The 20,624-nt window shown below is 41.5% G+C and overlaps 1 protein-coding gene across 1 annotated transcript; it reads right to left on the bottom strand.

The window, feature by feature from the left end:
- Window positions 1-2,194: 2,194 nt before the first annotated feature.
- Window positions 2,195-20,075, bottom strand: fam83fb (family with sequence similarity 83 member Fb). Its single transcript, XM_078274584.1, has 5 exons — window positions 19,108-20,075; window positions 6,617-6,784; window positions 5,720-5,841; window positions 4,471-5,198; window positions 2,195-4,096 (listed from the first exon to the last, which is right to left on the bottom strand). Exons 1-5 carry the CDS (start codon window positions 19,597-19,599, stop codon window positions 4,056-4,058), a joined length of 1,551 nt encoding a protein of 516 aa, XP_078130710.1. The 5' UTR covers window positions 19,600-20,075; the 3' UTR covers window positions 2,195-4,055.
- Between the last annotated feature and the right edge of the window lie 549 nt (window positions 20,076-20,624).

Below are 20,624 nucleotides of genomic sequence, written 5' to 3'. Positions count from 1 at the left end.
TTAAATTATCATTTAAAAAAAAAAATCAAATGAAAACAACAGACATAACAACTACTTTATCTACACCCGGTGTTGAGTCTGATATCTTTTCACCTGAAAATGACCAAATCCATGCTAACGTGCTTCTTACAGACACATAACACCACCAGGAATTGCAGATGTGATCCATAATGCCACTGAGGGTTAACTGCCATATACTATCATGTATGTTTGTTTTTATCAAACTTGTGTCCCCTAGGTGAGAACTTTTACAACAATTTGTCTGTCAAGTTCTGACACTTAATTCTATTCAGCAGAATGTTAAAATTAGCATTAAGATGCAAGTATCACAGGAAATAACACATCTCTACTGCCTGCTGTGTGTCAGTAAAACCAGTTTAGATTAGTTAACACCTCTCTCTGCTGCAGTTCTTACTTCCTGTTTCAGTGTTGCACCACATCGAACTCGCAACCCCCCCCACATGCTCAACTCAGCCCCTGAGTTCCCATCAGGCCTGCGGTTCCTCTCTGAGATCTGAGCTGTTAGCGAACGAGAAGGGTCCAGCTGCGGCTTTTATTTTGAAGGCGAAGAAAACGAGGGGAGTGGTGTGAGGCCTATACAAAACGGGCTTTTATTTTGAAGGCTAGCGGTAGGTTTGTGCAGTGCAATCATCAGCTCTCCATCTTAAATGTTGTACTATTGTGTCTCACCACTGAGTGGCACCATCATCAAAGTAATGCCTCATGTTTGAAATGAAAATACATTTCTGTCACAGAAATATAACATTTGAAAATCATTCAGTAGTTTTCAGACTAGAATTTATGAACAATCGTAACATAAAAAAAAAATCATCAAGTCTTATTTAAAGCTGTTCATTATCTGAAACCATTTATTGAGCACACTGTAGAAGAGATCCCACAACTTAAAAGTATGGAAAATGGACATTGAAATAAACACGATGCAATATTATTTCACAGATAAATTACAACATAGCAAATTAACAAAGAAATGTAGTCCAGTAGTGTTTACATATAAAGGCCCGCAATACCTCACCATCACAGGGGTGACGCAGGTAGAAAAAAGTAAAACTTTCATTTGGTTTAGTTTGTATTTGGTGGGAGAGTCAGACGGAGTAATCAATCACAGCCTGACAATGTCCTGCTTTAGGTTTCTCAGAGAGGGTTTTACCCATCGTTGACTATTGTTACTCGTTACTCGTTACTATTGACTTTTTATTTTGAAAGGGCAGCTGTGATTTACCATTTGGATGCTTGAAGGGGTATATGAATTTGTAACAGAGAATGCTCTCAAGTCTCTGAGCTAGAGTCCAAGTCAAGTCTCAAGTCTCTGAGCTAGAGTCCAAGTCAAGTCTCAAGTCTCTGAGCTAGAGTCCAAGTCAAGTCTCAAGTCTCTGAGCTAGAGTCCAAGTCAAGTCTCAAGTCTCTCGTGGTTATGAGTGTCATCAGTGTATCACCTGCTGCATTCTACCCAGGATGCTTAGGCTTTGAATACTGCTATATATAATAACATAATATATAGCTATATATAATAATATCTAGCCAACAACAGTCAGAATTAACCTCCCTTAGGTCGTAGCTAAAGCAAGAAGCAAGGTAACGTTAGCTGGCCAACGCTGAGCTGGTTGAACCAGAATCTTGATACCACATATTTTTTATTCAGCGCTTCTTTTGTTTGGGCCTTGTTGCATGTTGCATGTTTTTAAAGCCGACATGTGGAGTCGACATGTTTGTTGTCCTCTCTCAAGTGTGACCGCGCGCAGCAGATACGTTACGCTAGGGCGTAATTTCCACTGGGGACAGGGGGGACATGTCCCCCCCCCCACACTTTTTCAGAATCCCGTTTGTGTCCCACCCCCCATTTTCAAATGTGTTTGTTATTATTTTTTTTAACCGCGGGCTGTCAATGCAACGGATGAACAGGAGAGAGCCTGCCTGTGTGGACGCGCGCGCACGCCCGCGTCCAGGACTGTCACGTGCACACTCTAAAAATAGTTCAGTGATCGATAGAAACTTCTGATGAGCAGGTACCGCTGTTCCGGCACTTGGTAAAAATTTTAATTAAACGCCAGCAACAGCAGCAGATGACTTAAATCTTGCAGATGAAAAGAAAGGCTAACACTTCACTTGACGGTATCTACATAAGAGTGACATGACACTGTTATGAACACATGACACTGTTATGACACATAAACCCTAACCCTAACCCTAACTTGTCATGACAAAAACCGAATGACAGAAGCGTTATGTCATAAACGTTTAGGACTTGTTTATAATGTTTATGACACTTAATGACAGTGTCACGTCACTCTTACGTAGATACCTTCAAGTAAAGTGTAACCAAAGAAAGAAAGGAGATGTGATTTGGTTGATTTAGTAAATTAGCTCAGGATGATCATATTTTCTGACTACACCTGTTGATGTTAGCCTAACATTGACTGAGCTAACGTTAACGTGAACTGTTGCTAGGTAACTTCGTACTGTTAGCTAAACATATAATGTAGAACATTATCTGTACCATGAAAACAAGTCCACTTTAAACCGCAGCATTTTCTGTCAGCAATGTATGATAAGCAGACTGGCTGCTAGTTTGTCCACCAGGGTGGAAATGTGTCAAGTTGATCAATACCCTGTCCTCTACCTGTAATAGATAGAACATAAACCATGGTAAGCAGTTTTGCTATATTTCTTTGTTGAATCAAATGTATGCTCATTTGGATTTAGTTTTTAACCATTTGTAAACTAAACCCTGTCTCATTTACAATGCTTTGTTGGTGTGACTTTTTTTTGCAATGTCTTCACCATTCATATTTATACAAACAATGTGTTACAATACAATATTGTTTACAAGAGGCACAGATTCTTCATAGATCTAGCCTCTTATTTTTGCTCTAAAAGTGCACCAGATTGATGCTTTTAACTTTAAAATGTACAACATTTTATTTTGGGGGGGGGGAGCCTGCCCCCCCGACCCTCCTTGTGTTGGAGGTCCACTGTATGCTCCTCACCTGTTTCACCCCTGAATAGTTTGCGTGCCTGCAGTGGAAATTAAATCTCATATTATTTCAATTTGATTCACGCACAAAACATTAACATTTTTGACTTTATAAAATGATTCTCTCAAATCTTGGCGATCAGCCCCTATAATATACAATTAGACATCTATTTCTTGTACATACTTTTGTACTATTCTTTCTGGCAGAATTTATCATTATGATCAACTTAATTATTTCCTGGATTTTGTATCACCATAGTCAATATAAATGTATGTTGAAATGCAGGAAATGGGTTTTAAATAAAAGAAATTCTAGCAGAGTTCCCCCGCACTTCTCAAACCAAAGTTACGCCCTCGACGTTACGTGTTACATTAAGCAGGTGGGTTATAGATTACACGGCGATAGGTATGAACATTCAGCTCATCAGACGTTTCCTACGAATAAAGATTGTTCACGAGACCCACCTCTCGAGTCCAAGTCGAGTCTGAAGTCTTTTAAGGGACGAGTCTCAAGTCAAGTCTGAAGTTACTGTGTGTGCCACTTACTGTAAGTGTGACTTGAGTCTGAGTCTCAAACTCTCCATCTCTGATATATAACCTCCAAAAAATGCTCCCTTCAAATAATCTTCTACCTGAAAACCACCTCTGTTTGTAGAAAGAAAAAAAACGGACTTACTTCACGTTTAGTGTACTAAAACGTGCAAAATTTTACATTCAGTGTCCTCCAGAGAGCCGTATATCCACATAGCCACAAAAGTCCTGAGGAATCAAGTTGCAAACGATCACCAATACCTCATTAAACCTCTCTGCACTCTACTTACTCTCTGCACCCCACCAGGGAAACAGATATCCCCAAGCATATTGATTATTGACTCAGCATTTCAAATTTGGCACGTGTATTTGCCAGTGCCTTAAGAACTGTTCATTCATTTGGTCTTTCTGTAAGGCACTGGATACAGTTCTTGCAATATTGCACAATCAAAAGGTGACGTCAGTGGAAGTAATTTTGTAAACCATTTTAAGAACGTAATCCTATCAATGGACAGAGACTGGCAGGTTCACCTCAGGACACTTTACATTTTCCTTGACGTCCACTGTTACGACCTGTGAGAAAAGAAACAACAGTGACACAATTAGAAAAACAGATTGGTGAGATTAAAGAGACATTATGTAGAATTCATCAGTCAGGATCCATAGAGGGTAATGTCTCCCACTATATTATAACATATTTCACTAATACTAACAATTGAGCATTCCTCAAAAGTAACTTTAGTTGATTTGCAAACCCTTTGGCGTGTAACCCTTACAATTAGGAAAAGACAACTTTAACCCAGTTGCAAATGGCTATAGATTATGACCGAGCCAAAGATGAATTGTTTTCCTAAAAGGGAAACATTTTCACTTTACATATCCTGCTAATTGTTTTATGGGTGTGGTTGGGAATCAATCTATAAATATCCACTTTATTCCTGACTTACTTTCATTGTCCTGTCCAGTGTTGACAGATTGCTTAGAGTCTGTCCTCAGGACCAGTTTAGATGGCTTCTTACGCCTCCATTTGGATGGGGTCTTCACGTTCACGTCAAAGTTGTCCTCATCCGTCCTATTGGTTTCTGTGGGTGAAGGGCATGTGCTGCCCGCCAGGTTGTTATCCGAAAGCTTACTGGATCGTTTCTTCCTGGTGAGTCTCTGCTTCAGTGTGGGCTTCTTGTCCTGCGGGACTCCATTGGGCCTCTTGAAGCTTTCGCTCAGGGCTTCTGAGGGCAGCGAACTCAGCCGCTCCACCTTCTCACTGCTGGCCACTCGTGGCCTTGCCGGGTCCATTTCCTCGGGAACCTCAGCCAGAGTGGACCCTCTCTTGGGTCCAGGCTCCTGTAGAGACCCTGTTGGACGCGGGATGTCCCCAAACACCAGGGAGTATTTGGGGTTGTGGTATTTGTGTGCAGGCACCTGGATGTGTGCATTCCGGGAATCCCCTAAGCTAACCTGGAAGCGGGATGTGGTCGCCGTTATCGACGGCCGTTTTGGGCCCACTTTAGAGCGTATTGTCGCAGTCGTGGGCGGGCTCACGTGGAACTCCTTGTAAAGGTCCAGCTTCTCGGAGATGGCGTAAAGCTCACGGAAGTCCCGGTCAAAGAAGTCAACCACCTGCCCCGTCATCACAGTGATCATGTTGCGGTCCATACGAGACGTACACCAGGAGAAACTGGGACAGAGGCAGGTTTAACAATGGTTATCAACTTCATTACATTATGTGTGTCCTCATTGGTCCATTAGATTTACAACAAACATACATTATATAATAAAAAAATTAAAAAAATACATAGTTCAACAAGCAAGCGTCAAACACCAAGACAAAGTGATGACAAGACTTTCAAGCATAAAGCTTTAAAAGATAATTAAAACGTGTTTTTAGCCATGCCACTGAAATACCTACACAACTTTTGGATGGATTATCACGTCATTTTGTACATATATGGTCCCCAGAGGATGAAACCTAATGACGTTGGTAATCCCTGGACACCTAATCTAGCGTCAAACATTTGAATATGTCCAATGGGGGATACGGTAAATAAGATAAAGTCCCAATACGTCAGCGTGTACCTTTAAATCACTGTGTACATAATGCAATGCAAACACATTCTCTTCACAAGCTAAGGAAACACATTCTGTATTAAACGTATAAAGTAAAATCATGCACTGACAGTGCACACATTGACACCTCACCTGTATGAGCCAAACATGACTTTGTCTCCGTCTACCAGCATGTACTTATTACAGAGTGAACCAGGCAGTCTACCGAAGGACAAACTGAAGCCAACTCCCTGTAGTGTTCTGGTTCGGATGTTCTGCAGCCACAGAGGGTCACATTCAGACAACGGACAGGAACAAAACAGTAATGCATTAATGCCAACATGCTGACACCGTACCAAAGTTGCAAACACTAGATAGTTTGTATTTTTAAACATGATAATTGTCTTATAGTCTCAACTAAAAATCCCCAAAGTTCCGAACACCACAACCTTCCATTGGCTGCATTTGACTCACAAAATGGCCAGTTATTGTTTAACACAATTATGTTTGCTGGATTTATAATTTCACTGGAATGTGCATGTTATTCTCGCAGACTCCTGCTATTCTAAACTTCATCCACGAGGACCTTTAAAATTGAATTTCTTGCCCGTTATAAACAAGTCATGTTGTCTGGCTTATATCACTGTAGCCATACAAATGCTGACCAAGTGAGTGTAGGCTATATTTTAATTGTAGTTTTAAACAAGGCTGAAATGTATACGTGCGGTGTACAATGTACAGTGTAACTTCATTTGGCCATTCACCCACTTCTCTACACATTACATACTTATCATTCCAATATGCATCTTGCACACTACTTTGCACTATTACTTTTTGCACTTTACATCCCACTCCATGTGTACTTGTCTTGATATTATGTCTTATTTGTATTTTTGTATATTATGTTGATATGTGCCTATATGTATATTGTTGTCTCTATTGTACAGTATGTGTACTATATATATATATATATCTGTTATCTATTGCTACTAGCCTAAAATAGGTCGACTTGATGTCTGTGCTACGTTTATCTCCTATGTGCCGTCTTACCCGAAGGTGCTGTGAGCCAATCTGCAGCCTGGAGCAGATATCCAGGAAGTGTGGCACAGCTTGGTTATCCAACAAGATGTAAACGGCCACAGAGCGAAGACAGGCCGCATCCATCAGGTCCTGCAGGATCTGGACGTCTGTGAGCATGTCCATCACTATCGCTATCACCTGCAAGAGAAAAGGATACAGTTTGAAAGGATTTTAAAAGGCAACCAACCATTCAGAAAGTATTCAGACTTTTTTTTCACATTTTGTTATGTTGCAGGCCTAGGCTAAAATCATTTAAATAAATCTTTTTTACCATAACCATCAATCTGCACTTAATACGCCAGGGTTTCCCGCGGCACTTTACAGCTAAGGTGGCCGCCTAAACAACACGCGCCTGACGCCTTAACTATGTCGTCAAAAAGAACATTTGAGCGATATCCGCCGTGTTAAGGTGGAGGCGGTGGAGACAGGCTCGGATATACATGCCGCTGTGGACTTGTGTCAGTCTCACAAGCGGTTTCAGGGAAGTGGCTGCATGTGTCCGACAATGAACAGAACATTAACCGGTACAAGCCTACAGCTGTCCGCGGACACGGAGTGCGGAAAGTGTGTCAGAGCCTACTGGACGGTGAACTGAGACTCCGTTACCTGCTTGTCGGTCAACGGTTAATGAGCAGTTATTTAATGTTATTGTGCATTCTTTTCAAAATCGCCACTTACTAGCTAATAAATTAGCCTGAGTTAAATGCTAGCTATCAGTAAACAGAAGTGACGTGGTGGCTGGCGTCTGGTGTGTGCACCGGTGTTTGTGTGTGTGCGTGTGTCGGCCCGCCCCCCCCCCGCGAAGCTCCAACATGAGGAACAGAAGAAAGTAGCTGTACCTTCGCCAAAACGAAGACTGAAAAACAGAACTATTTTGGTACAAACATTTACTCGCCATGCGACAGATGGCCACATGGATATACAGTCAGGTCCATAAATATTGGGACATCGACACAATTCTAATCTTTTTGGCTCTATACACCACCACAATGGAGTTGAAATGAAACGAACAAGATGTGTTTTAACTGCAGACTTTCAGCTTTAATTTGAGGGTATTTACATCCAAATCAGGTGAACGGTGTAGGAATTACAACAGTTTGTATATGTGCCTCCCACTTTTTAAGGGACCAAAAGTAATGGGACAGATTAACAATCATAAATCAAACTTTCACGTTTTAATACTGCAATTGCAAATCCTTTGCATTCAATTACAGCCTGAAGTCTGGAACGCATAGACATCACCAGACGCTGGGTTTCATCCCTGGTGATGCTCTGCCAGGCCTCTACTGCAACGGTCTTCTGTTCCTGCTTGTTCTTGGGGCATTTTCCCTTCAGTTTTGTCTTCAGCAAGTGAAATGCATGATCAATCAGATTCAGGTCAGGTGATTGACTTGGCCATTGCATAACATTCCACTTCTTTCCCTTAAAAAACTCTTTGGTTGCTTTCGCAGTATGCTTCGAGTCATTGTCCATCTGCACTGTGAAGCGCCGTCCAATGAGTTCTGAAGCATTTGGCTGAATATGAGCAGATAATATTGCCCGAAACACTTCAGAATTCATCCTGCTGCTTTTGTCAGCAGTCACATCATCAATAAATACAAGAGAACCAGTTCCATTGGCAGCCATACATGCCCACGCCATGACACTACCACCACCATACTTCACTGATGAGGTGGTATGCTTTGGATCATGAGCAGTTCCTTTCCTTCTCCATACTCTTCTCTTCCCATCACTCTGGTACAAGTTGATCTTTGTCTCATCTGTCCATAGGATGTTGTTCCAGAAATGTGAAGGCTTTTTTAGATGTTGTTTGGCAAACTCTAATCTGGCCTTCCTGTTTTTGAGGCTCACCAATGGTTTACATCTTGTAGTGAACCATCTGTATTCACTCTGGTGAAGTCTTCTCTTGATTGTTGACTTTGACACACATACACCTACCTCCTGGAGTGTGTTCTTGATCTGGCCAACTGTTGTGAAGGGTGTTTTCTTCACCAGGGAAAGTATTCTTCGGTCATCCACCACAGTTGTTTTCCGTGGTCTTCCGGGTCTTTTGGTGTTGCTGAGCTCACCGGTGCGTTCTTTCTTTTTAAGAATGTTCCAAACAGTTGATTTGGCCACACCTAATGTTTTTGCTATCTCTCTGATGGGTTTGTTTAGATTTTTCAGCCTAATGATGGCTTGCTTCACTGACAGCTCTTTGGCTCTCATATTGAGAGTTGACAGCAACAGATTCCAAATGCAAATAGCACACTTGAAATGAACTCTGGACCTTTTATCTGCTCCTTGTAAATGGGATAATGAGGGAATAACACACATCTGGCCATGGAACAGCTGAGCAGCCAATTGTCCCATTACTTTTGGTCCCTTGGAAAGTGGGAGGCACATATACAAACTGTTGTAATTCCTACACCGTTCACCTGATTTGGATGTAAATACCCTCAAATTAAAGCTGAAAGTCTGCAGTTAAAGCACATCTTGTTCGTTTCATTTCAACTCCATTGTGGTGGTGTATAGAGCCAAAAAGATTAGAATTGTGTCGATGTCCCAATATTTATGGACCTGACTGTAGATAGATATAATTTATTAATGATATATTATTATTAGGGCTGTCAAACGATTACATTTTCTTAATCGCGATTAATAGTTGAATGTCTATAGTTAATCGCATGTTTTATCACATGATTAAAATTCTATTATTTTGCATTTCAGAACTGTTTTTAAGTACATATTAACAATGGAAAGCCATTCTTACCAGTGTATCTTGATTGGGAATCAAATGAATGCAAAGAAAATGACTTTATGAACTTGATTTTAAGATTTTTATTTGTTTATTATATATTTAATCTAGTCACACATTTGAATCTAGAGTCAATATTAGGGTTGGGTATTGTTTGGTTTGGATACCGGTGCTAAAGCGGTACTTTTAAAACGGTACCGGTGTCTTAACGGTGCCTGAACCGATACTTTTTAAGAAAGTAAAAAAATAGAAGGGTACTAAACAGTTGGCGACATTAAAGAACGGCTTGTTTATTGCTAAGGCCATATCGTCAAAATTAAATGTTTATTAATAATGTAATCACTACAATAACTTATTTCACTAGTAAATAGCTGTTGAATGACAAAGACAACCACGAGATGGGAAAAGGGCATTTAACAACAACTTTGAATGCACCACGAGGCTGTAAATTACCAGTTTCATTGAACGCACCGTCTGTGTTTTTCCGACAGCAGCAGCTGCAGATTGTTACATCCCGGTGTTGAATCCTCTACAGTGAAAAACAGACAAACTTTACACCGTTTAGCGTTAGCTGTCAGCATTTTTAACCGTGTTTAATCCAGCTACTAGCTAACGTTAGCTGCTGTCGAGTGTAGTGTTAACTAGCGTCGTGTGCAGCAATGTTTGTGTTTCCTGTAACGTCTGTTTCAGAGCATCAGAGAGAAGTGCAGGCATATCAGTGGCACCAGAATGAGGCACCGAAATCTGCGCTGCTATTCCTGCAGCTGCAGGATGTGTTACGAGGAAGTACGGCAAAATAGTAGTCTGTTAGGCACGACGCAAAGCCGAGTGAAGTGAAAATAAATTAATAAATGGCGGCATGCGATTAATACGATTAAAAAAAATGAACGCATTATGCTCGGCCCTTAATCACATCGTGATTAAGGCATTATTGCTGGCAGCCCTAATTATTATTTAAATTTAATATTTTGTGTTTAATAAATAATTGTTAAATGTAGTACAGGATCTGGGGAAGGCTATGAAAAACTAAATCTGCTGCAAAGGTTGGATTTACATTTAAAAATATGTCAGTTTATGAAATTTCCTTTGCCTTTTGGTCAGTTTTTTTCAAATCATACTGTGTGGAAGAAAAACACATCGTAACCATTAAAAAGGAGAAATCTTAGCTCAGACTCACTACTGTTTCTCATTTATGTTACTTTTCTAAGGCCAAGAAAAAACAAATATCAATAAAATGTTTACAGGCAGAATGTCTTATTAGACAGCTAACAAAGAAACCAGCAGGTGAAGCTAAGCTGTCTAACTGAAGCACTTTACAACCCAGGGATAAAGTCACCCTAAGGGCCCAGTGAGGCCAAAATGAAAGAGTCTTGGCTACTTGCCTTGCAACAATGGAGAAAACCCCTGTATTATCCCTGTGCTGTGGTCCATTCAGGCTGACAGATCATAGAGATAGAGCTTTACAACAACAACAAAAAGGAGATCAGTTGAGGTTAGGACTTAAATCTGTCATCAGAAAGGCTGGCTTCCATGCAGCTTTTGCTTTCTCCTCTCACAGAACATTGGGATTAGAAGAGGTTTGAATTTCGCTTTTACCAAATAAAGAAATCCCAAATTAATGAAGGGCCAGGAGTTGTGTATTTAGGCAAAACCAAACTAATGTAAAATAACTTTTCCTGCATTTCACTAGAATTGTAAAAATGACAAACTAAATGCTGAAAGTGATCGAAAACCAATATAATGAAATGCAAGGGTTAAAACCACTGTTTTGTTTAGATTAACAAAGTAGCGATAAAACGGTTGCAGGTTAGATTGCTGAATGTCAGGATGAAAGTCAACCGAAAGAAGTTCATAGAGCCCCATTAACGGCCCCCTAGAGGCTGCATCGGTCATTACACCCAACAATATCAAAGGGTTGGTTGGAAGCTGCCCATTACATTTTCTCCTATAAACAGCACACAGAGTTGATATTTAAGCCTCATTGTGGCACTTCACAGAAGGTTACTGTGTAATTTTGAAGACAATTTAACGGACAGACAGATGACCAAAAGTGGCATTCTCAGTCTTATACCCTTCATAGGTAAAATGAAGCGTCAAAGCCACAGTGCTCAGACAGAAGTTGCATGTTTGAGAACAAAAGGGAGTCCTTTGAGACTAGTAAGGACAAGTTCAGTCCAAGCAGAGGAGGAAGGTTTAGGAAATTTGTGTTATTCAACTGTTCCACTGTTCCCCTGAAAAAGCAAAGTCATGGAAAAAATGTCTCTCTAAATTTGCAACAAATGTATCTCTGTCGGGCAGAAAAGGCCTGTTGTTCCCACCCAGTGTCTCACTGAGGAAAATGCTGAGTGGACTTGTGATGGTAACAACAGAGATACAAGCTGAGACACGTGCGGACAGTAGGCTGAGTGCTGAGAAGCCTACTGACTAGGGTTGGGCATTGTTTGGATTTTAACAATTCTGATTCCAATTCCGATTCTTCCTTTCGATTCGGTTCTTATCGATTCTCGATTCCGATTCTTTGAGGGGTGGAGTTGAAACGGGTCCCATGCCTATTTCACAAATAAGAGGAAAGTTTTATTTTGATTTAAAGTTCCTATGACATGCTGCTTTTTGGATGCTTTTATATAGGCCTTAGTGGTCCCCTAATACTGTAGCTGAAGTCTCTTTTATATAGACCTTAGTGGTCCCCTAATACTGTATCTGAAGTCTCTTTTATATAGGCCTTAGTGGTCCCCTAATACTGTATCTGAAGTCTCTTTTATATAGGCCTTAGTGGTCCCCTAATACTGTATCTGAAGTCTCTTTTATATAGACCTTAGTGGTCCCCTAATACTGTATCTGAAGTCTCTTTTATATAGACCTTAGTGGTCCCCTAATACTGTATCTGAAGTCTCTTTTATATAGACCTTAGTGGTCCCCTAATACTGTATCTGAAGTATCTTTTATATAGACCTTAGTGGTCCCCTAATACTGTATCTGAAGTCTCTTTCCTGAAATTCAGCCTTGGTGCAGAATTACAGCCACTAGAGCCAGTCCCACAATGAGCTTTCCTTAAGCCCCTGACACACCAACCCGACGACCAACCATCGGCAGAAAAGACAGTCGGGCTGATCAGTCAGCTCCCTGAGGTCCAAAAAGTGCCTCAGAACACACCGAAGCGACGCCGATTTGAGCGTGTACTACGTCTCCATAACAGCAGGCGAACGCGTCACGTGGGTCTGGTTTCTCTGGAAATTCAAAGCCAGACTGGCGGCTTGTTCAGAATACGATCTCATATTTTACTAAAATAGTTCACCGAAACGTGTTTCTGAAAACATTTTAAGTGAGAAATAGGCCGTGCAGTTGCTGAATCTGTCTTCATTTCAGATCAACAAAGGTCAGTTTAAAAGATTTTCGTCAGATTTTGAGAGGCTTAGTCACGCTCATCCCGCTCATCATTTCCGGGTTAGTACTCCACCAATCAGATTGGTCATGGAGTCCGACTACATGCCCTCTGACACAACAAGTCAGGTTGGCCAAAATGAAGGCCGACAGCTCCTCGGACGGACGACGGCACGGAACACACCGAACAGACTCGAGTCACTGACCTCGCCAGACTGTCCGGCGGCTGATTATCGAGTTGATGTGTCTTAGTATGTGCCATTTCTGTGTCTGTAGCTTTAAATGCTATTGAGGAGGAGAGAGGGGGGGCAAGGTGGAGGGTGGTGGTGTGGCCTTCACCAACTGCCATGTTTCGCTTGTTTTCAAGCCATGATGTCTCTCTCTTTCTCATGGGTGGGCCAAATTCTCTGGACGGGCAAAGCAGAGAAAGGGGAGGTAACCTTTCCCCTTATGACATCATAACGGGAAGATTCCAGATCGGCCCATCTGAGCTTTCATTTTCTCCAAGGCAGAGCAGGATACCCAGGGCTCGGTTTACACCTATCGCCATTTCTAGCCACTGGGGGACCATAGGCAGGCTGGGGGAACTCATATTAATGTTAAAAAACCTCATAAAGTGAAATGTTCATGCCATGGGACCTTTAATGCTGGTTCACAGTTTTACAGGGCTTTTTCAATGTAAAATAAAGCCACACTAGAGCGCTGCTTACTGTGCTCCAAGGCTGCAACACAACAAGCGCCTGCCCGCTACAGAAACCAACATTTGTGCATATTAAATTGGGAAGCGATTATTGGATTTGAAGCCAAATCCTCTAAACGATTCCAAACAATTCCAATAAAGAAACGATTCTACTAGAATTGAAATTTTTGAAACGAATCCAAGTAAAAATCGGTTCTCGATGCCCAATCCTACTACTGACTGGATCATCATCGAGTCAAATGAGAAAGAGAAAGAGAAAAACAAAAACTGCAAAAGGTACAAAGATAATTATATTGGTGCCTGGAGAACTGGTTGCTCAACATGTGTTACCTTAAGTGTGTGTGTGTGTGTGTGTGTGTTTGTTATTCTTCTAAGAATAGCTCCTTGCCTTTCCTATTAAGTGACAACTTGTCAGGTGTGTTACATTCCAGTACATTCAAATGCACCAAGGGGAACCCCAAAAGATAGAAAAACTTTGAAGTGAAGTAGAAAGCTGAGTTACCAGTTGTAAGTTCTGGTTTATTACAAGAGGAAGTAAACTAGTAATCAACACCTGCTGGTAAATGTATACAGACTGATATATGCGCTGTCAATGATTTAAAGAGCAGTCTTTTAATCGCCCGCAATCTTTAATGCTTCTGGTATAGTTTGAAACCAGGAAGAAGAGAGGAAGAGGAGGAAAGGGTAAGAATGCGAGCCAGCAAAAGAAGTATACAAAAAAAGACAAAAAAAGAAGAAGTAAGTATGAACAAAAGAAGAAAGAAAAACAGAAAGGGGATTTCTAAAGAAAATTAAATGGAAATCCATAGATAAGTTCCATCACGAAGCCAATTAAGAAACCTCGAGTCTGCAGGGCTTTTTCTGGCACAGAATGGACCTTTGCCCTTAGCACGGTAGTAAGCATAATCAGTTTGCATACAGTAAAGGCAAAAAAGTATGCGTTAACTTATTTGACAGAAGTCTATGCATTTACCAGTTATTTCTGACAATTTCATAAACAACAAAAATGTATATTATGCTTGAGTAAACAAAATCCTAATTAACAAAACTGGTTAAAAAACAAAAATCAATATTAATATTTAAGGGTGTTTTCACACATGAAAGTCCGGACCAAGGTTCATGTTTTTGTTACATTGTAGGTAGAGGTGCTCCGATAATGCCTAAAAGCTGGTATCGGTATCGGGAAGTGCTGGAGTTTATGCTCTGATCCGATACCACGTAATAAAGCCCTGAAGAAAATCTACGTTAAGTCGTTTATTTTTGTTATTTTTCCGTCATAACTGACTGTCAAACTGGAGAATAAAAGAAAGTTCTGTGGCGTTGATTGTTTGTGTTTGTTCATGTTTCACAAAGAGTTTAACCTGAGCCAGACCGACAACAAAAATAGAAATCACATCACATCCATACAGGGATAGTAGTATACAGTTGTTAAAACAGAATAAAATATATGACACACTGGTATCGGATCGGTACTCGGTATCGGCCGATACGCAAGTTCAGAATCGGTATCGGGAAGCAAAAAATGGTATCGGGCCGTCTCTACTTGTAGGGCTGGGCGATACAACGATCTCGATATGGGATCGCAATAAAATTCAGGTCGATAACGATGATTAACATGGACGTATTTTACTCGATTTGGATAGATCTAACGGCCTATCACACAGCAGAAATAAACGCCATTCCTTTTCAGAAGGTGGCGGTAATGCACACCAAAAGTTGTTTGCCAACCGCCAAAAAAACGTCAACAGAAGAAGAAGTTTTTGGCTTACCCGTCAAAGTACACGCCCATTTCCTACGCGGAGCATTGTTTGAGCTACCGGCGGTGAAGAAATGAGTGGAACCGAGAGGCACGGGCACGAAAGCGACGGTGAAAGTGAACTTGCGTCATCATCCAAAGCTGAGGAAATTGTTGACAAAAAAAAGGTAACAGGAGGTCAATTATATGGAAGTGGTTTGGACATCTCAAAAGATCTGCGGTCTGCAAAATATGACATCGGTCGGTGTCGACCAAGACGGGAAACACAGCCAATCTTTTCTGTCAGTTGAAAAGGTACCATCCCAGCGAACACAGCGAGAGTTTGAAAATGCGGGCCCGTGATAACGTTAGTCTGCCCACAAGTTTTGTCCAACGTCCTAGTGGTTCTTCTGCTGTTAGCAGCACCAGCGGGGCTGAAAAACAACAATCGTGTCGTCTTTTGCGACCATTGCCCCATATGAAAAAGTGAATGTGATAGTAGTCACAGCTTTTAGTTTTATTTACATTATTTGCATTTACATACTAACTTGTACTGTTTTGTTAAGGCAGATGAAGCATGTTTGCAAAGTTAAATGTTTACATTTAGGCGTTACTCAATACATTCCTTTATCACACAATATATTCTAAACCAAGCCATGTTTGCACAGTTCAATGTTACATTATGTTATTCTATTTTTTTATGTTAATAAACTATATTCTAAAGTTTAACTAATGAACCCTCTGGTTTCTTCAGGCTTCAGTCGTTATCAGGATACTCTTCAAACTTGCTGCATTATCAAATTATATATCGTGATAAATATCGATATTGATCAATATGGAAACAATTATCGTGATCATATTTTTTGCCATATCGCCCAGCCCTATGACATTGTATATATTTGATCTGGTAAGTTTTGGTTTCACACTGCAGTTATGCAAGCGCACTAAAGATCTATAAGTGACAAAACTACATCCTGCCGTCATCACATACGTGAGCTGCGTCTCCAGATACTTATAATTGATTGGTTTGTAGACGGGCTTCCCCGTCCTCTCGTATCCTCTCTCTCTGTCGGAGTTTTTTCAGCTGACTGCTGCTCTCCCCTACTGCCGCGGCTCTTTTGGTTTTGTTGTGATGTTGAGAAGCAAAGACACGGGAACTTTCTTCCTGGAGCGTTTATTCAGAGACAAACGGAAACCTACACTGTACATTTACTACCACTTAACAAATAAACTGCTGATGTATTCTCCGCTCTGACAGCCGACTGCTCTGAGCGCTGACACCGTTACCGTCTCTCACGTACACATAAGCACCGAGCTATTCTTTAAAGGAGCTTCCCCGGTCTTGTAACACAAGGAAAGCCTGCCAGAGCTTCTTGTTTTTGGTCCGAAAGTCCGAACCATCCAAAAAATGCTTTCACACTATAAACGAACCTGACCGTGGTTCAGTTTGGTCCGGACCGAGACCACCTCTTTTTATCGGTCCAAAATTTGGTCTTTTGATCCGGACCGTGGTCCGGGGGAGGTTTCACACCTGTAATTTTGGTTCGGATCAAAATGAAAAGTCCGGACCAAATGAGGTATGTGTGAAAACGCCCTAAACAGATCACCAGGAGAGTCTGGTACAGCCTAACTCTGGAGATAAAACCGAGATGAGTTCTCATATTCAAGTTTATGTTTTGCTTGTTTGGTAAATTGCTCTTGTTACATGTGCCTCTGCTGTGTGTATCTCTCTCTCTCTCTCCCTCTGCCTGTGACACACCTGAGTGTAATCAGTACTCAGGTAGAGTGGGGGAGGTGATAAGAAGGCAGAGAGTGCCGGGACAGAGGCACATGGAGAGTAGCCTGGCTCCGCCCTCCTACATACTTCCGCTCAATTTTCATTTTCCTTCAGTACTACGTCTGGGTTTGCGGTATATTCACGGGTGGGAGAGGGAGTGGCTGAGAACGATGACGTTGAGGTTGTGCGCTAGTATGAGTTGTAGTTCCGTAATGGCGGCGGAGAAAGATGCGAACGAGGCCATTCGGTCCGTTGTGGCAACGCTGCCGAATATCCCGAAGTTAAAGCCTGAGCAAGAACAATTTTTGCTGAGTTGTGTTGGTGGCCATGATGTTGTGGCCCTACCCCCCCCCACAGGGTTCAGGAAAAGTTAGATTTTCCAGCTCGCTCCGTTAGTGGTGAAGGAGTTGGCTAAGGCGAACGGTACCGATGCTAAGCCGACGTCACGACCAAACGTTAGCGATTGGTTATGGCAGATCCAGAGTGACTCTGGGCAGATCCAATAGTTTTAAACTTCAACAGAGTACCCGCCTTCAAGGAAGTTAACACTTGTCAATGGAGAGAGGCCAGACTCTCTGTACAAATGAAATGTACCAGAGTCTGGTAGGACCAGGCTACATGGAGAGCATACAGAGCAGCACACTTGTGAGGAGTTTACTCCTCCCCTTTTTCTCCACAAGCAAGTTTGTGCACACTTAGGTGCTGGAGTTTTGTTATTTCAGTTTATTGCGTTAGTTTGGGCTGGAGGTTGGTCCAGCGTCTTCACAATTAGAGAGGATTTGAATTGCTTCATCATTTTGGTGCTGGGGATTTTCCTTTGGGGCTGGCTAAAACCTCTGTGGGGGGCGCGAAAAATTCCTCTATGCAGGAAAAACCCTAAGTAAGTATTTGACACATATGTCTGACGTGCTCCTTGACCCAGTTTTAAAAAGGCATAGTAAGGCAGGCTAAGTGGACCAGAGCCAGTCACTGTTACTGTGAGCAGGCGGAACAAATGACTCAGCGGAGTCTATGAGTAAACATTATGATGGGCAACTCTAACACACAGACCAATTCAGGCATCTCAGTTACTGTGTAAGGAGTTATTAATCACTCAAACAGTCATTCACCCCACCTTTATCCAGTTGCATGAGAGAATATTCTCTTCTTCTTCTTTTTTTAAAGAATATGACAATAAATTCCCTGGTTCCAGCTTCTCAAAAGTGAAAATTTGCTGAGTGTCTTGCTTATAGAAGTAAACATAATAATTGGGATTTGTACATTTGGTCAGACAGAAGATTAATTGATGATTATATGTTTTAGTTGTAGCCTTGTAATGCCCATGGTTCTGGAGTGACGTGTCAACCATGTAATACTCTTATGTATGTCTACATACTTTTGGCCATAGAGTATAGCACTGTTGCAGCACTGACCTTCCATGCTCAAATGAACCATACTACACAACTATTTTGGTTTACAGGCAAACTGACCTCATCATAAATACCATTATCAAACGTTTTTGCCACGTAGACCTAGGCCTATATGTTGATGTAGCCTAGACTTTGGCCAAATGTCTTTATTCGTTTGCCGTTCAAGTTTGCGTTCGCTTACTTGAGCATTAACAAAACCCACTGTAGCTTATTTTGCACCACCCACTGAGGTTTAGCTCAACACATTAGATTAGATTGCCTTAGCAGCATCTTAATGTTCCCAGACAATAACTAGTCTACATATCATTTGTATACAGTAGGCCTACATGTGGTTAGGCATGTGTGTTATGAATTGGCCAGAGGGAATTCCAGGATTTAGGCAGGCAGAAAAAGCATAATAACACCCTGTAAAGGCCGGGTGTTCAAGTTATTAGCTGACACAGAAAACAAAACTCTCACTTTATAACACTGTATTCTTGCTCTGTTACAGTTAACCTCACACGTTTGTCTTAATTGTGTTAACTGGGTATTGAGATTTGCTTTGTATTGAAGTGGATATATTTAGTTTGGTATTTTGCCCATAACACAACTTGGTAGAAGATTAAAAAAGTTGGACTGTAGCACTTTAATAGCTCAACTAATAATACAAATGGCATGAATGATACTTATTAGGCCTACTTAGCCCTGCTCATGTGCCCCCATCTGTCCCCTGTCCCCCTCACCTTATTGGCCCCCTGGATGAGTCGCCGCACCACCTCCTTGATGTGAGGTCCGTTTTCTTTGGGCGGGTGTGTGTGTACGGCCACTCGGGTTATCCCTTTGAACAAGCCCCCGCTGGGCCAGCCGTTATCCAGCGGCGGCACCTCGGTGTCCGACATCTGGGGCCAGTAGGTGGAATGGACCCCTGAATCTGCGTTGCTACCGGCGGCTCCCTGCTCTGACCTGTCCGTCGGGGCTTTGCTGCTGCTGCTGCTGTCTTCATTATTTAAGTCGTACTGCTTGAAAGTGTTCAACAACAGTTTGACTTCTCTGGCCGATAAAAAGTCTTTCATGTTGTCATCTTTAAGTCGCGTTTTGAAGGCGCCGTCGCCGTTCTTGAGCAGCTCCTCGATGGCCGCGCGCTGCTCCTCGCTGTAATAAAACTCCGGTTTGGACTCCGGAACCTTGGCTCCGATGTGGCCGTCCTCCATGCACATGAGCTGGGATTCGGCCATGGCTGTCCTGAAGCTCAGGCACTCTCTCACTCTGTGGGGTCTGTTTGTTGATACCTAAAGTTAAAGTTGAGTGTTGGACGCCCTGGCAGGTAGCCTAAAGACTGAGGAAATTTCTTCTTTACCTGGTCTTGAGGGAGAGAGGCGGGGCTCGTCACGGGTAAATGTTGCCTTCAAGTGTAAGTGGAATAAAGAGAACTGCAAACAGAGACTGTCAAAGTGTCAAATGTTGCCTTGATTCGATTACTGACAGGGAGTGAGAATACCATAGCGTTTTTTGACATTGAATAGCTTACTAACTAGTAGTTTTCTGTCTCATTTTACATTTTTGATTAACTAGCCTACAGCCTAGTTATAACCCTAGTTGACATATTCTGTTTATTTTGCCATGTTATTGAAATTGTATTCTTACAACTCAAATTACTAATCGCTGTACTATTATGACCATTCAAATATAACTTAGGCTATTCATCTTTTAAAAAAAACGGAACGTTAACATTTAAGATTTCCAATCAGAATGAACGACATACAGATGGAACTTGAACGCAGCCGACGTTGCGAGTACTTTGCACTGCTTTCTGCACTTGGTTAAATTATGTCAAACTGCAATTCGTTGTCTTAGTAGGCCAACTTGTAGGCTACTCTGTGCAGTGACAATACAGTTGACTTTGACGAAGACTACTGTAAGTGTATTTCCTCGGTTGTCTCTGTCTACGTTTTATTCACTGTACTTTACACTCTGGACTACAGTGAATCATGAAATGTAAATTTTAATTCTTCACTTTTATGGGTTTGCATAAACCAATGGGTTCAGCGTAAACATTTATGACACTGTACATACTGTAAATAATGAGTTCTAAATGTGTCACTAAATATAGCCTACAGATACTTTGCTACAGATACTTTGCTTTTGGTTTTCACTCTTTCAGTATTTCAAAAAAGCTTGTATACCTTTGCACTGCAAAGTTTGCAGACATGATCACAATACACAAAATCAACGAATCATCTCGATGATTTAGCAATGAAAA

This window comes from Sander vitreus, chromosome 2, assembly GCF_031162955.1.
Source record: "Sander vitreus isolate 19-12246 chromosome 2, sanVit1, whole genome shotgun sequence".
NCBI lineage: Eukaryota > Metazoa > Chordata > Actinopteri > Perciformes > Percidae > Sander > Sander vitreus.
The sequence above is the reverse complement of the archived record's forward strand: the minus strand, read 5'-3'. Positions and strand labels throughout refer to the sequence as shown.